The 18,451-nt window shown below is 36.3% G+C and overlaps 1 protein-coding gene across 6 annotated transcripts in view; it reads left to right on the top strand.

Annotated features, from left to right (window-relative positions):
* The window catches only part of CEP135 (centrosomal protein 135), a 237,798-nt gene that overhangs the window by 26,916 nt on the left and 192,431 nt on the right, over nt 1-18,451 (top strand). For all 6 annotated transcript variants that reach the window (XR_006217005.1, XR_006217004.1, XR_006217006.1 and 3 more), the window contains 4 exons: nt 4,371-4,523; nt 5,273-5,425; nt 9,366-9,443; nt 17,334-17,485. Coding sequence is in view for 2 of the 6 variants with exons in the window: in XM_042984492.1 (XP_042840426.1) it covers nt 4,371-4,523; nt 5,273-5,425; nt 9,366-9,443; nt 17,334-17,485 (536 nt within the window). In the remaining 4 variants the exon portion in view is untranslated. The remainder of the gene's footprint in view (nt 1-4,370; nt 4,524-5,272; nt 5,426-9,365; nt 9,444-17,333; nt 17,486-18,451) is intronic.

Below are 18,451 nucleotides of genomic sequence, written 5' to 3'. Positions count from 1 at the left end.
CATGGCAGACAACATGGCTTCATACTATTCCCAGCCTTGGACCAGTCAGGAAGGTGGGTCACGTTGTACACGCCAGACATCTTCCATGTTAACCATGTAGCAGGAGAAGGTAGAGGGTGGGAATAAGTGTGGGGCAGATCATCCCATTTGTCTACTACAACCACATTTACAAGTTGCTAGTCTAAAACTCGGTAAAGTTAACCATGTTTCATGAGAGGTTAAAATTGTGTATCTCTCTTTTAGGTCTCAGTTATTTTCAGTGTTTCATGAGTATAATTTGAATTCTTCATTGTTTGTTTGTTTTTGTTTTTGTTTTTTTAAGCTTTAGAGCTATAGGAGTCCTGGAGGCTTATGATTCTAACATTATTTACACACTAGATAAAATTAGGGGAAGTTGGGATTAAAGTTAAAATTCAAAACATTTCATTTCAAATGTTTAAAAATATCAAGTCACTGTGACATATACATGAAGATAATAGGTTAAAAAAATTCAGACTTGGCTGAATTTACTTGTTTCATCATCTCTTTCTTGAAGATCCTGTGTCTGTTGTTAAATGGTTTTGGGTTGTTTTATGATTAGACTCTGTTTTTTAACCTTATTGGCTAATGGCTGAATTTGATTTACTGGTGTCAGTAGAAACACTATTCTATGTTATATGGTACAAGTAGAGGGAACTGGTGGGAAAACACTGTGTAAGTTAATTTATGTGTTTACTGAGTTGCTTTTTAAGCCCCATATATACTTAGGACTCAGAAAAAATAAATCACTGAATTGATCACCTTCATTATGTAGGAGAATCTTCCTGCAAAGTGGTTGATTAGTTTAATCAAGCATTTATTAAATAAAACTGGGTAGGAAAATATCTGAAGGCTTTTAACATAATTATTTGATTTAATTAACTCCTTGATAGGGATTCACAATTGAAAACAAGAGATACTGGTTTAGGAGAGACTTTTATCCCCTTCAACTGATTTTCTTAAAATATTCTAGTGTTAACTGACTCAGATAAAGAATTCATTTTCTAAAGTAGAGTATTCAGAGCATTTTGGAATTCTAATAATAAGTTGCAAGAATGGTAGGGAATTGTGGGTGTGTATGTGAGTAAAATGGGAGGAGGATAAAACAGTTGTGATGCACAGTTCTGTGCATCTGCACCTCAACTTGGGTATTTTCAACATGTTTAGAAACTACATGGCAAACAACAAAGACCTCACTAAAGCTGGATTTGGTACAAGCTTTGAGTTTTCAACTCCTGCTTTATGGCTCACTGTTAGGCACAGTTTCTTGGGATTGCAGTAACTTGGGAAAAAATTGCTATTTTTAATATCAGTGATCTTTGTCAAAAATACACCTGTTAATTCTCTGCTGTCTGCAGGGTGGGCACTGCCTCCTCTCACCTTGTACTCACTATGATTCCAATTGTGAGTTTTGAGTATATTGGTAGTGGAAAGGGCTTTAGAGTTGGAGGCCTGATAGAAGTTACAACTCTACAGACTGTCTTTATGACCTTGGATAAGTTCCCTCACTTCATGGAACCCCTGGTTCCTCATTTACAAAGTGGGGAAGTACATCAGGTCTAGATACAAAGTTCGGTTCAGTTGAGCACATACTGAGTGCCAGCTATGAATTAAACACTGGACATGAGATAAAGAAGACATAGTTCCTATGCTCGTAGCATTTAGTATTTTGCATGTGTGTGTATGAGCTTGTGTATATGTGTGTTAGGAATGATGGAGTGGTATAAGGGCGTTATTAACAATTATTTATGAACACAAATATAAATACCTGCATATTTATGTCCATACAGGATATATTTAGAAAACAGCTAGAGTTCCTGCTTAAGAAGGCCAGTCAAATGAGTGGATAAAGATGTATACACACACGCACACACACACACATACACACACACAGAGGAATATTACTTGGCCATCAAAAAGAATGAAATCTTGCCATTTGCAACAACATGGATGGAGCTAGAGTGTATTATGCTAAGTGAAATAAGTCAGAGAAAGACAAATACCATATGATTTCACTCATATGTGGAATTTAGGGAATAAAACAGATGAATATATGGGAAGGGGAAAAAAGGAGAGGGAAGCAAACCATAAAAGACTCTTAACAATAGAGAACAAAGTGAGGGTTGATGGAAGGAAGTGGATGGGAGATGGGCTAAATGGGTGATGGGTATTAAGGAGGGCACTTGTGATGTGCACGGGGTGTCACATGTAAGTGATGAATCACTGAATTCTACTCCTGAAACCTGTATTACACTATATGTTAACTAACTAGAATTTAAATAAAAAATTTGTGGGAGGGGGAGAAGGCCAGTCACTAATGTTAGAGAATTTATACATTTTACCTGGTACCATGGTAGGCACTGAAGTTATGGTGAGTAAAACCAGATACCTACTATGTCCTTCACAGAGCTTACATTTTAATGGTAAAGATGTACTTTAAACACATATTAATAACTTTATAAACTCATTTATAGTGTTAGTGAAGAAAAGATACAAGAAGGTTTCATAATGGTCTGAGAATTGACATACAGGGAGATCTAAATTAGATTGGAGGGGCACTTGGATGGCCTAGTCAGTTGAGACTCTGACTGACTCTTCATTTCAGGTCAGGTCATGATCCCAGGGTTGTGGGATTAAGCCTCATGTTGGCCTCCATGCTGAGCATAGAGCCTGCTTAAGATTCTCTCTCTTTCTCCCTCTGCACCTCTCCCCTGCTCATACTGTCTCTCTCTCTAAAATAAAAATAATAATAATACAAATAAATAAAAAATTTTAGATTGGAGAATCAGAAGATTCCTTAGAGAAAGTCACCTTTAAGCTGAGACCAAGACAGTAATAAAAATCTTTTTTTTTTTTAATGTCCCAACTTTCTTTATAACCAGACCCCCAGCTCCTACCCCACCCCAGATCTTCACCTGAGCTTTGGGGGAGAAGCTGGATGAGCAGCAACACTTTTGCCAAGCCCAGAGCTCAGAGAGATATGCAGAGTGAGCCCCTCACTTCTGGGCTTTTGCCCTAGCGCGCTGAATTTTGTTGGCCATGGCCCCATCTGTGGCTCTAGTGCAGTGGGACAATACAAGGCTCAGCTCTGCTTCGTTCTAGTGCTCAATGACCACATCTGCAGAACTGTCAATCTTTATTCACAGAGTTCTCCTTTTTTAAAACCTATGTAAACTACCTCCTTTCTGTAAGATATTTTTATGTAGATATGGTTAGGTTACAGAGTTTCTCTTATACTTATCTAAGCCTTAATTAAGCCCTCAAACCCTAATCTGCTTTTGTCCTGTAAAATGTCTTGTCTTTTAAAGTGTCCAGATAGTTAATCTCATCCATTATCCCTTGATTTTGCTTGTTTCACCAAAAGGATAACTTATTTCCAAGTGGCAGGTTAGGGGTACTTACAGATACCAAGTCTACATTGGACATGGTTATGTGCACGGTAGATAGTGAGTGACATAGATCAGAATGCTTTCCAGTGTACCTGATTATCAGATTATCCCTACCTGGGGCTTCTGCAATTAGTACCTAAATGCTAAGATATCTTAGATCCCAGGTCGACATTTATCACCTTTATTTTCCACAATAGTGAAGATGGCGGGTCTTTTGCATTGGACTAGAATAATAGGCATAATCCTGTTTTAGAAATGTTAGAAGTAGTTGCTTATTTGGTGAACATCCTTAATGTATACTCCTCGGTAGAAATATTTATATTTATCTCATTGCAAAAATAAACCTCACGTAGGTTGGGGCTGGGACAGGTGGGGCGGTTGGTGTGGCTGGGAAATTGATCTTAGATTCAGTAAAAAAAACAAAACACACAAACAAAAAAGACACTGGGGAATGTGCTAGGCTGTAATAGTTAACTTGCAGTGGGTAATAGGCACACACATACCCTCCTAGTCCCTCCCCTGGAGTGGGTTGTAAACTAGTGGTTGCCAACAGTTAGTTAGCATGCATAATCACCTGGAGGGCTTGATGAGCCATAGTTACTGGGCCCTGTGCCCACAGTTTCTCATTCAGTCTGTCTGGGGTGGGCCCACAGAACTTGCATATCTAACAAGTTCCTAGTTACTACTATTATAAACAACTCCAGGAGAAGGACAGTTGAAGCATCTGATGGGATCTGATCAAGTGGTATCATTGGCAGTGGAGTCCCTTCCTAGGCATTTGAAGGCCAGGAGATTTGCCCCAATACTGCCTGCACTCTCATCTTCTGTTCTCATTTTAGATAAAAAATTGTGTTCTTTTTATCTGTTAGCATTATTCAGTCACTGTCATTACCAGCATCCTGTGACAACCATATGGTGATAATTATAACAAATGATAACTTCTGTTTTTAAATTATGTTTCAGGGTGATTACAACTCAGAAGTTCATCTGATCACAAGAGAAAGAGATGAACTTCAGCGTATGCTGGAAAGATTTGAAAGACATATGGAGGATATACAGTCCAATGTTAAATTGTTGACAGCAGAAAGAGATAAACTAAGTGTCTTATATAATGAAGTAAGAAATTGATTAAGCCAACAGATTCTATAGAATAGCTTAAGGGAACCAGTGTAAATCTTTTAAATTACTGTAATATATGGACCTTGTGATATTTCTTCATAATTAGAATTATCTATTATTATCATCCTGTTCCTAAAGCAGAGATTTCTATTATTCTTTCATATTTATTCTTCTCTAGTCTATGGGTCAGGTCTGTTAGATAGTCTCTTCTAAAATTACCTAGAACAGGTCTTAGCCTGATTCTGAGCCAAGTTTATCCTTGGGATTCAGACATGTTAATAGTCTGTCAAACAGTGAGTAGCACCCATGATTTGGATATATTTGCTCCATATCAATTTCCCATAAAATTCCACTGCCACTTTGAGAGAGGGAGAAGGGCATGTAAGTTAAAAGGTCAAGTTGAAAAAGCTGTTTTTACTTCTGAAGCTTTTTTAGAATCTGCAGTTGCAAATTGATTGATTTCTGGGCTTTCCACGTGGCTTGGATTTCAGCTTTCTTGGGTCTGCTTACTTAATTACTAATTGTCCACCTGCTGTCTGGTTTCCAAAATTCTGTAGCTTGCATTTCCCCTTAATCTCTTTGTCTTTTTGGTTTTTTTTATTGTTGTTACTATTTTAATACCTTTTACTCATTTTGTTTAGATTTGGCAAGAGAGCAAAGTAGCATGTGTTTAGTTTGCCTTTTTTTTTTTTTTACATGGGAGCATATCCAAAGCATTTTTTATTTATGTCTTTTAATTCTTTAAGGCTCAGGAACAGTTACGTGCCCTAAGACAAGAATCCACCCAAACCACAGCCTCCCATAATATTATTAGTCTTATGGAAAAAGAAAAAGAACTTGCATTATCTGACTTAAGAAGGATTATGGCAGAAAAAGAAGCTTTAAAAGAAAAGCTAAAAGTAAGTAATAAGATCGACTTATTTTTGAAATTTATGGAGAAAAAGGAGGTCTTTATAGATATTTTCCTGTAAAGTAATTATTTATTTAGGGGGTTGGCAAACAATGACACATGAGCCAAATCCAGACCATTGTATTTTTGTATGACCATGTGCTAAGAATGGTTTTTACATTTTTAAGTCCTATAAAAAGAGTATTTCATGACACACAAATTTCATCATTGGTCAACGTTAGTGGAATACCACGCTCATTCATTTATCATAGTATTCTGTGTGGTTTCTATTGTGCTGCAGTGGCAGAGATGAGTATTTGCAACAGAAACTGGCCCACAAAGCCTAAAATATTTATTATCTGGTTCTTTATAGAAAATTACTGACCTCTGATCTCAATAGGAAGTTCCTCAGGTGGAGGGACATTATCTTTTGTTGTTGTTAAAACAGCTTTATTGAGATAGTCACATGCCATTCAGTTTACCCATTTAAAATGTAAAATTCAGTGGTTTTGTATATTCACAGACTTGTTCAGCCTATCACCACAGTCCATTTTAGAGCATTTTCATTACCTCGAAAAGAAACTGTAAACCCCTTAGCAGCCATTCTCCCTTTCCCCCCAGCCTCTTTGGGCCTAGGTAACCACTAAGCTACTTTCTGTCCCTGTGGATTTGCCTACTCTGAACATTTCATATAAATTGAATCATTCAGTATGTGGTTTTTATCTTCAGGTTTCTCTCACTTTGCATAATGTTTTCAAGTTCATTCATGTAGCATATATATGTTTTAATACTTTATTCCTTTTTATTGTGGAATAATATTCCATTGTATGGATAGACAGACAACATTTTAATTTTCATTTGTGTGGTTTCTACTTTTTGGCTATTATGAATAATGATGCTGTGAACATCCATGTACAGCTTTTTGTTTATATGGGTTTTCATTTAATCTTGAGTATATACCTAGGTTCATATGATAACCATAACCATTTGAGCAACTGCCAGGCTGTTTTCCAAAGCAACTGTAACATTTATATTCCCACCAGCACTGTATAAAAGTTCTAATTTCTCCACATCCTCACCAACACATGTTATTATCTGTCTTCTTTATTATCATCATGCTGGTGGGTATGAAGTAGTATCCATTGTGGTCTTGATTTGCATTTCCTTGATAGCTAATAATTTCAGGCATCTTTTCATGTGCTTATTTAGCCATTTGTATATCATCTTTGAAGAAATGTCTATTCAGATGCTTTGTCCATTTTTACATTGGGTTATTATCTCATTGTTATTGAACTATAAGAGTATTTTATATATTTTTAGTACAAGCCCCTTATCAGATACATGATTTGCGAATACTCTGCCCCATTCTGTGGGTTGCCTTTTCATTTTCTAATTTTTTTTTAAATTTTTTAAATGTTTTATTTATTTTTGAGACAGGGAGAGACAGAGCATGAACAGGGGAGGGTCAGAGAGAGGGAGACACAGAATCTGAAACAGGCTCCAGGCTCTGAGCTGTCAGCACAGAGCCCGACGCGGGGCTCGAACTCACCGTGAGATCATGACCTGAGCCGAAGTTGGCTGCTTAACCGACTGAGCCACCCAGGCGCCCCTCATTTTCTAAATGGTGTGCTCTAAATGGCTTTAAAGCCATTTAAAGCACAAGAGTTTTTAATTTTGATGAAGTCCATTTTATGTATTTTCTCTTTTGTTGTTTGTGCTTTTGGTGTCCTGTTTAGGCACAGTATTTTATGTTTTCTTTTATAATCTCCAAAAAATATGTTAATGTACACAAAGCACTTAATAGAGTTTAGAACATTGTAAGAACTCAACATAGCTATTACTGTTACTATTATGGATTGTGTAGTTTAGTTTCAATAGGTATTATTGAATTAATGCTTAGAAATCAGTAGCTAAAGTTAGGAATAAGGACATTAAAGCATTATAAAGGTAGTCCTTATTGCATACATTTTCAGTTAAAATTTTACCCCAACACAATACTTTTAATTGGGATCTTTTGGAATACTGCCTCCCAGAATGTGCTTTCTTATAAAAATAAGTGTTAAAACTACCAAATGGAAAACTTCTGTGCAATATGGCAACTTTTAGCACAAGCTACTGATTTATTCTTTTCCATATTTGTTGAAAGGACCAAGGAATGTAAAAACAGGATTTAAAAATGCAGTAGTACTAAAAGCTCAGAAAAAAAATGATATTCATATTACCAGAATCTTTCTAGATTGTAGGAGGCAGGATTTATGAGCTTACAGTAGGTCTTTTTCTTAAAACTAATCATCTCAATCCATAAGCTTCCTCTTGTAATTTCCTCTTATTCTGCTACCCACCCAGATGTCAAACCTGGCATCATCACTGACTCCTCTCTCCCTTAAAGCTCTTCTTGTCCTTCAATCAATCACCAAGTTCTATTTGTGCTACCTCTTAAATAATATTTAACATTTATTAAGCCCTTTTCATGTGGGAAGTTCTGTTCTAAGTGCTTTTTCCATGCGCTTAGTAAATCTTCACAATTGCCTTTTCAGATAGGTAATGCTTACAGACGTGGTCTCTGAGTTACAGTGAGTTTAAATAATTTGCCCAAGATCACCTAACTATGACATCACATGGAGTCTGGCTCCTGAGCTCACGTTAGTTTCTCTTCAATCTGTCTACTTCTTTCCATTACTCCTCTGCCATCCTGTTCTGGCCATTATTCTTTCTCAACTGTATTTGTGTATTAGCAGCCTCTCAAATCTATATTTTACACTGAAGTTAGAGTCATCTTTCAAAGGTATAAATCTGATCACATCACTTCCTATTTAAAATCTGTTAACTGTTTTCAAAGACTTCAGTGATTGGCTCTTGCCTACTTCAAGGTCTAGCCTTCTTTTCCCCAAACTTATCTCCCCATTTCCCACCCCTCACTTTCTTGACTCCAAGCTTAATGGACTTTTTCTTGCCCCCAGTTTTCTATATAGGCTATTGAAAAATTGTTCATCTCTTTGAGTACCCTCACCTGGCAAATTCCCATTCATCCTTTAGAGCCAGGTTAAACATCATTTCCTCACATAGGAAGCGAACTCTAGGCTCTAGATTCCCTTTCAATATGTTGCCATAAAGTTCCTTTTTCTAGCAGAATATTCATGGTTTTATATAGTGTCTTGTTTAAGGTTTGTCTTTTCTACTAGTCTTTAGTAACTATGATGTCAGAGGCTTTATCCATTTTACTCACTATGCATTTCTAATACCTTGCTTGGTGCTTGGTATATAGTGTGTACTCAATACTGGTTGAATGATTTAATAAACAAAAAATGAATACAGCGCAGTGACCCTTCCAACCAGATATGTAATCCAAACATCGGGTGTCTTTTTGTTTTTAATGAGTAATGTGGATAGAAGTATGAATCTACACTAGAAAAATTCTCAGAGAACACCAACTTGTATCACTTGTTCTACACTTAGTATCAGCAATAATTGGATAAGGTAACATAACTATAGAAATAGCACTTGTTTACACTGTTGACCAGCCCATTGTTGAAATTCTGATCTCTTGCATGGCCCTGTAGTATTCTGTTCCTTTGTCTTTGTGATTTCTTCTTTGCACTCTCTTCCTCTGATATCTCTCACTAGGGCACACTCTTGATCTTACTTAACCTGCTGGGTTTTTTCCCTTTATAGTTGTGCTAATGGATTGATCTAGATAAATTGTTAAAAACAAATCCATACCATTCTGTGTCTTTTGTTACAATTACACATGGAGGTAGAATATAAAAAACAAGAAACTCCTGTCACTTTTTTTTTTCAACCAAAAGCATTATTGTAAAATGTCCAATGATTTTCTTTCTAAAACATTTCCATGTTATAAAAAGACAAACAGAATAATACTGTAGACTTGTTTACTCTGGTAATTTTGTTATCTGATATGAATGAACATCTTCTATAAAATTTTTTTTCAGAATCTCCAGGAAATGAGTATTTTTGAAAAATCAAAATTAGAGAAAACTATCGAACATTTGACACGTGTTAATCATCAGGTAATTTATCAAACTGGATTTGGGGTATATTGTGTTGTATGAATAACTATTTCAATTATAGTTTCAATATACTATACTATAGGTGCCCCTCACTGTATGTTTTTAAAATTACAAAGTAGTGGGGCGCCTGGGTGGCTCAATCGGTTAAGCGTCCGACTTTGGCTTGGGTCACGATCTCACAGTTGGTAAGTTCAAGCCCCACATGGGGCTCTCTGCTATCAGTGCAGAGCCCACTTCGGATCCTGTGTCTCCCTCTCTCTCTCTCTCTCTCTGCCCTTCCCCAGTGTGCACTTGCGTGCACTCTCTCTCAAATAAACATTAAAATAAAAGATAATATTACAAAATAGTGTTCCAGAGATGCCGAGTAACAGTTATTTGGAATGTGTACTCTGAAGGCTATTTGGGTTCATATCCATCTCTGTTACCTATAACCTGTAGGTAAGCTACTCAAATTTTCCATCCCTCAGTTTCTTTATTTGTAAAATGGGAGTGATGCTAGTACTTAATTCTTAAGTTTTTGTGAAGATTAAATGAGTTAATATATGTCAAGAACTTAGAAGAGTCGCTGGCATTTGTCAGCATTCAGTAAGTATTAGTTATTGTTGTTTTATTCTTTTTAAAAAACCATTGTACAGACATGGAGGAAAAAATGAAATTTGTTTTCATTCCTTATTGCTTTCTCTATAATGTAGAATATTTTTAACAAATTGATATATGTGTTCTGACAGTCTTTTTTCTCTTGGTATTTCATTTTGGCTGATTTCCTTTACTGTGTCTTCACTGTTTTTATTTACCATGTCTACTAATTTGATTATCTGTTTTTATCAACTTTGTGTCAGTTGGGTTTTGTTTTTTTCATCTCATCATGGGTTATATTTTCCTGATTCTTTGAATTCCTGGTTACTTTAGATGTCAGATATTGTGAATTTCACCTTCCTGGTTGGTGGATTCCTATAAATATTTTTTAGGTTTGTTCTGGGATATAGTTTAGTCAATGAAAGTAGCTTGAGACTTTTCAGTTTTGCTTTTAGCAAAACTGGGACCAGAGTAGCATTTAGTCCTGGACTAATTTTGTTCCACCACTGGGACAAAACCATTTTGAGTACACTATGTATTGCCCCATGAATTATGAGGTTTTCAAATGACTCATGGGAATAGGAATTACTCTATCCCTGTATGAGCCTTGAGTATTATTCCCTTTAACTTTTTGACAGTTTTATTCTCTGGCTTTCTCTTGAGTAGCTTCCTCTGTGTTGAGCTCTGCACTCGAGTGGTACCTTTAAAAGATCTCTGGAACTTTTAGTCTGTGTAGCTCTCCAGTATCTGCTCTGCAAACCCTAACTGCTTTGGCTTTCCTTGACTCTCAGTCTTGTCTTCTGAACTTAGGGGAGAACACCAGCCTTCACCTGAGTTCCTATCCCTGTGCCACAGCCTGGATTTTCTTGAAGCAGTAAGCTCATAGGGCTCATCTCATTTGTTTCTTGTCCCTCATGTCACTGTCCATCATTGCCTGATGTTCAGTGTCTGGAAAACCATTGTTTCATGTATCTTGTCCCAATTTTTAATTATTTCAGGTGAAAGGGTACCTGGCATTTCAGCTTGCCCAGGAGCTGATAGTGAGAATTAATGAACTGAAAAATAGATCTAAAGTACTAGAAGTCATTGGAAAGAGATTGGGATATAGAAAATGTAAAATAAGTTAAAGTCTTAGAGAATAAAGTGAGAAAGTCTCATGTATTTTGTCAAAATTGTAGGACAATGTAATAGAATGTGAGATAGGTAGTATTTGAAAAGGTAATGATTGATAATTTTCTAGGTATTTTAAAAACACAGGAATCCTCAGATTCCAAATGGACAGTGAATGCTAGGAGTATGACAAATCCCAAAGAAGATAAATAAAAAGAAATCCATACCATTTTAATAGAGATGAGCAATATAAGATACTTATGTATGAATTTGGAGGACCTTTATAAAAAATATTATACAACCTTATTGAAAGACATTAAAGAAGACCTAAATAAGTGGAGAAATATATCAGGTTTATAACAAAGGTGACAGACATCATGTTTATAAAAAAGAATGTAAATTCTTCTCAAATTGATCTATAGAATTGATGTAATTCCATCTGAAATCCCAAGAAGGTGATGTGTGTGTGTGTGTGTGTGTGTGTGTGTGTGTGTGTGTGTGTGAAAATCAACAATAGATTTTATTATCTTTTTTGATGTTTTATTTATTTTTGAGAGAGAGGGAGACAGAGTACGAGAGGGGAGGGGCAGAGAGAGAGGGAGACAGAATCCACGAAGCAGGCTCCAGGCTCTGAGCTGTCAGCATAGAGCCTGACACGGGGCTTGAACCGTGAACCACGAGATCATGACCTGAGCCAAAGTCAGATGCTTAACCAACTGAGCCACCCAGGTGCCCCTCGACCATAGATTTTAAATTTTACGTGGAAACAAAGAGCTAAGAATCACAAAGAAATTTTAAAGGAGACCATGGTGGAACATAACCTACTAGGTATGAAGGCTTTAGAGTCAGTAATTAATCTAATCTAGTGGTAGATCACAAGGATTAAAAGAGAATGATAAAATCCAGTAGATAGTAAACCCAGAGATATATGAAAAACTTGATATATCAAGGACTCAGATCAATGGGAAAAGAAAGGATTATTTGGTAATTGTTTCTGGGATACTTGGCTATTCACATTATATGTGTATTAAAAAGGAATTAGAGGGCGCCTGGGTGGCTCAATCGGTTAAGTGTCGACTCTGGGTTTCAGCTCAGGTCGTAATCTCACGGTTTGTGGGATCAAGCCCCGCTTGGGGCGTGCTGACAACGCAGAGCCTGCTTGGGATTCTCTCTTCCTCTCTCTCCCCCCTCCCCCGCTCACATGCATGTGCTCTCTCTCAAAAATAAACTTTAAAAAAAGAAAAAAAGGAATTCATCCTACCTCAAATATACTATATGCAAAAATCAGTTCAAGTTGACTTGAAATTTAGAGTGTTCAAGAAATAGCTACGAGTTTTCAAAGAAAATACAGGAGAAAATCTTTTTGACCTTGGGGAAATAATAATAACAGCAGTGACTTACATAGCATTTACTCTATGTTAGGTACTTTGTTAACATTATATGTAATTTTAATTTCGATAATAACCATAGGAAGTAAATGCTAATATTATCCTTATTTCATAAAGAAACTGAGGCCGGGGAGATTTGCCTAACATCACACAACCAGCAAGTGTCTGCTGCCAAAATGTATGCTCCTAAATACAAATGAAAGAAAACAGATAAACAGGGCCACATTGACAAGAACTTCTTTGTTCACCAAATAGCCATAAATTGAAAAGACAAGCCACTGAGAGAATGTGCTGTACATTTCACCTAAAAAAAACAGAAGATGTAAATTGACACTTTATGGCAGAAGAAATTACAAATGGTTAATAAACATAAAAGGGGTTCTATCTCCTTAATAGCAGAAATACAAATTAAAACCATAGTAAAAACATTTCACATCTATCAGAAAATTATATCACATCAGAAATTAACAAGTTATAACATTATTTAACAAGTATGTGTAGTGTCAGGAAGTGCAAACTGGTACCCCTTTGGAGGATATTTTGGCATTATCTAGCAAAGGCATATTCTGTGATCCAGCAAGTCCATTTCTAGACATGAACCTTGCTTGGAGGTCAGCAAACTATGGCCCCCAGAACAATTGTGGCCTCTAGTCTGTCTGTAATAAAGTTTTTGTTAGAACACAGCCATGTTCATTGTTACATATTGCCTGTGGCTGTTTTTGTATTACAACAGAGTAATGGCAGCAGACCACAGACCATAGACCTAGACCAGACCATAGACCATAATAGAGCCTAAAATAATTAACTCCCTGGTAGAAAATGAAAAACAATCTTGAGGTCAGTTTTGAGGAAAATAGATAAATGGGAGTAGTATTTCACACAGTGAAGTATTACAAAGCAGTGAAAATGAATGAATAATAGCTACAAACATCAGTGTGCACGAATCTTACAAATATAATGTCAAAGAACGTGCAGTATGATTTTATCTACTTATGTAGAGTTCAAAAATATATAAACCTTAGGGCTCCTGGGTGGCTCAGTTGGTTACTCATCCAACTTCTGCTCAGGTCATGATCTCACTGTTCATGAGTTCTAGCCCCACATCGGGCTCACTGCTATCAGCGTGAAGCCTACTTGGGATTCTCTGTCTCCCTCTTTCTCTGTCCCTCCCCCCCACCTCAAAAATAAATAAACATTAGGGGTGTCTGGGTGGCTCAGTCGGTTGAGCGTCCGACTTCAGCTCAGGTCACGATCTCGCGGTCCGTGAGTTCGAGCCCCGCGTCGGGCTCTGGGCTGATGGCTCAGAGCCTGGAGCCTGCTTCCGATTCTGTGTCTCCCTCTCTCTCTGCCCCTCCCCCGTTCATGCTCTGTCTCTCTCTGTCTCAAAAATAAATAAAACGTTAAAAACAAAATTAAAAAAAAAAACATTAAAAAAAAAATATATATATATGGGTGTGTGTGTGTGTGTGTGTATATATATATATAAATTATATATATTATATATAATTAAATATGTATTGTATATATGTATATACATATAATTAAATATGTATTGTATATGAATTGTATATAATTAAATATGTACTAAATTATGTATTGTTTAGGGACCCATACTGCTCACAAGTAGTTTCAAGGTTCAGGTAATATATTTTTATGCCAGATAATATAGGTACACAAATGTTCATTCTTTTATTCTTTATACTATACATGTACTCTTGTTTGTACAAGGAGTTTTGAAATATTTTTAATGCAAAAAAAACCCCACAAAAAACAGTTTCCTTTCCTACCTCTTTATCCCCAAAACTACCACCCACAACATCTAACTCCTCCTGATGTTTATTTACCTCCCTGTTTCTAAATAATGTGTTTGTGATTGCTCAGTCTTACTTTATTGATTTAAGATTATTTAATGAATTTCTGTGATGTTAGATGATGACCTAGCACTCTTCCCTTTTTCTTCCCCCATTACTTCAAGCATAATTTTACTACATATAATATTTACTTTGGTAGTTAACTGTCTATATTATTATGACTTATAATGGCTCATGGGTCAGCAAAATGGGATAGTACCACTCTTGCCTTTTCTCTTACAGATCTTTTTCCTGGAGTTAATAATTGCTTTTGTTTTGTTTTGTTTTGTTTTTTGTCACTTTTCTGTTTTCATTAAACCCATTGCTAATTTTTGTTAAGAACTCCAACCTCTGCCACATGCCTTTCAATATTTTTTGAATATTCAAACCCATCAGTTCTATTGTTTCCCGCTGAAGACTTTCCTTCTTGAGCTTTCTCTCTTCTTGCTCAGTTGTAGACTATGTCTTCCTCTTAAGAATTTCCTTGTCTCCCTCTCCTCTATTGAATCTCATATTTTCTTCTTTCTTGGTTTTTCCCTTTGTTCTGGTATGGCACATTCTCCAGTTTCCTGGAAAAGAATACATGGGAGGAATTTTTTTGGTACACTACTTGTCTGGAAATGTCTTTATTCAGATTTCATAAATTGATTTATGATTCAGCTTGTGTATATGGAAATCTAGATTAAAAATTATTTTCACTAAAAATTTTGAATACTGTTTTCCATTGTTAAATTTCTTTGAGATATCTGATACTCTTATGTTTCCTAGTCTTTTGTACATGATATGTTTTTATTTCTGAAAACTCTTAGAATTTCTTCCCTACCTCCTGTTTTTAATTTCTTGGGTAATTTACTATTCTTTTTTTTTTTTATTTTTAATGTTTATTTATTATTGGGAGACAGAGAGAGACAGAGCGTGAGCATGGGAGAGAGGGAGGGATACACAGAATCTGAAGCAGGTTCCGGGCTCTGAGCTGTCAGCACAGAGCCCAACGCGGGGCTCAAACTCACAAACCATGAGATCATGACCTGAGCCGAAGTCAGACACTTAACCAACTGAGCCACCCAGGCACCCCGATATACTATTCTTATTTTCTCTCTCTGGAACTTTTTCTGTTTTTAAGTAAGTTCTGTTCCCATTATGGGGCTTGAACCCTTGACCCCAAGATCAAGAGTCATATGCTCTAACTATTGAGCCAGCCAGGTGCCCATCTGGAACTTTTATTAGTTGGTTTTGGACCTCCTAAAGAGATCTGAGGTTCTTATCATTTCTCCCTTAATTTCTTGTTGATTTTTTATTCTTTCTGGGAGATTTCCTCAACTTTATCTTCCAAGTCTTCTATTGATATATTTTAAAATTTATATTTTTACTTCCCAAGAAAAATTTCTAGAAAGAGATGGGAGGAGCTCTCTGGTGTGTGATGGTCCCCGTATAGATTTTTAGCCAATCTCCTTGTTCAGTTGTTTTCCTGACCTCATCCCAACTCTTGGTGCCTTCGTGTGTTGAGTTTCTTCAGGGCAAATCAGCTAGTTGCTCATAGATATTACTCCGGTCACTTTAGATCAGTGTTTCTTTAGATCAGTTCCACTTCCTAGGAGATATTTGGCAGTATCTGGAGAATTTGCGCTTAACACAGCTAGGGGAGAAGGTGCTTCTCATACCTGGAAATAATGCTAGAGGGCCTCACCTACTCAGAAGCTTGGGATGCTGCTAAACAACCTACAGTGCACAATGCACAGGTCAGCCCCCCTCAGCAAAGGATTACCTGGCTCTAAGTGTCAGTAGTTCCTAGTTTCAGAAACTTTGCTTTAGGGTGTATCCTTCTTCTGCTCTGAGTCACTATTCTGTCTACTCTTTGTCTTCCACAAGTTGTTGAAGTCACTCATCCACTCTTGTTTTCCTTCTTGTTCTCTATGCCCTTGTGAGTGTGTAACTTTCTATTCCTTTACTGTCATTTTAGCAGTTTCCATATGTGTGGTCAGTCTACAGTTTTCACTGGAAAATTTCTATTTATCACAAATATTTCTTAGTTTTGAGTTTTACATATAGATCATTATTCCATTTAGAATTTATTTTTATATGTAAAATAAAATAGAAATCTAGCAAATTTTTTTCTCCAATGAGTGGCTCTCCCAACTGTTTTTAAAGAGCCTTTTCTTTTCCCACTTCCCTAAAATGCTACCTTTTCTAAATTTACATCTGTGTACATGCATTTGCTCATCCTTGTGAAATCCACACTCTTTTAATAGTAGCTTTCTAATTCATTCTGATACCTTATAAGGCAAGTCTACCTACGTTCTCCCCCCAGTGCCCACAATTTTTCCTGTTTTCTTAACTTATTTTCCCTAAGTGAACTTTAGAATGAAATCTAAGCCACCTTCCCTGTTTTAAAAAGGTCCTGGTAGGATTATTATTGAAATTTCATTGAATTTAACAGTTATTTCAGGAACTTTTGATACATTTCCAATATTGTGTTTCCATTCAGAAACATGGTGACTCTTTACATTAAATCAGGCTGTGTTTTATGTCCTTCAGGAAAATTTTATAGTGTCTTCATATAAGTCTTGCCCATTTTGTGTTTGGGTTACAGTATTTTCTGCTCTGATTTTTCTTCAGTCCAATGTGCTTACTGATTTTTAGAAATTTCTCAGAATATTTGCTCTGCTTGCTAATGGTTTACCTTCCCTTTTTCATTGCTGTTATGGATATGTTCTTTTCTTCCTTTATTGCTTTTTTTTTTTTTTTGGTATCTTTTTTTTTTTTTTTTCATTTCACTGATAATGAAAAGGAATGAAAAGGAGAGATAAATGTGTATGCCCATTCTGACATCTAGAACCTAAAGTGTACACATGACTTTTAAAGTATTGTTAAATCTATTTCCGTAGTTTTCTTCCAGAAATATTAAAGAGTGCTTGAGGAAAACAAAATAGACATACACCTATTAATTTTTTTAATTTAAATTATAGCATGAAGATGAAAAGTGTGAATTAAAGTCTAAAATGTTAATAATGAAAGAAACAGTAGAGTCATTAGAGAACAAAGCAAAACTCCAAGCTCAAAAACTTAGCCATGTGGCTGGTGACTCATCTCATCACAAAACAGAGATGAACTCACTTAGGTAAGTTTTTTGAAAGTCTGTTTTTTCACTTCTAGGAATGAGTTAGTGGCTATGTAAGGTTCTTAGTAGCAGCATTTTGGATGGGACCTTTGAGCAGTGAAAGTTGGCCTTGCAGCAGAATCACCTGGGGAGATTTTAAGAAGTATGGATTTAAGGGCTGATCTCTGGAGGTTCTTACTCACTGAGTGAACCTGGGTAGGTTTTGAGTATCCCTCTTTTTAAAGGCTTTCACAGACTGATATCATTGCAGGCAATCAATTGCAGGCATAGCATAAGTTTTTAGACCGACTTCCTTCAAAAATTCCCCTTCCGTATTTTGGATTGTTTGCACTCCCTAGTGTAAGATTGCTGAAAATTACAGAATTTTTTGCTCATCATTGTCCTTATCTTTCTTCTTTCAAAGAAATGTAAAATCAGAATACTCATATACAGAGTCTAAAAAGGTGATGTGTCTGAAAGGTAAGAAGGTCAATATGGAAACATAGGCAGTATCTACAGGTTAGAGGCAGGTTGTGAAGAACTTCATATGATAAGCAAGAGTGTCTGGATTTTACTTTGTAAACATGGAGAAGAAACACATGTTAACCAGAGAGGTAATGTGATTAGCATGCCTTTTAGGAGGTGAACTCTAGTGGAAATTGGGAAGATGGATTTGGAGTCACAAGAGACTAATGGCAAACAGAGGAGACTGTATGTCTGGACTGGAAATAGTGGCAATGAACTTGAAAAGAGGCTAGATTTAGGAAACATTTCTTACATAAAATCAAAAGGATTGGATGAGAAATGGATTCTATGAGATGAGAGAAAGATGCAGTACTTCAGAAATGTGTTTGCCTTATGAGACTGGGTCATTGGCTAGACATTAGTGAATTTAAAATACAGAACATTGAAGGAAATAAAAAGTCAACGAAGTTAATTTTTTTTCTGGACTGGGTAGCTGCAGTAAGTCTTTTTAAAGACTTAAGA

Source organism: Panthera tigris, chromosome B1 (genome assembly GCF_018350195.1).
Source record: "Panthera tigris isolate Pti1 chromosome B1, P.tigris_Pti1_mat1.1, whole genome shotgun sequence".
NCBI lineage: Eukaryota > Metazoa > Chordata > Mammalia > Carnivora > Felidae > Panthera > Panthera tigris.
Note: the sequence above shows the minus strand (reverse complement) of the source record. Positions and strands in the feature narration are given on the sequence as shown.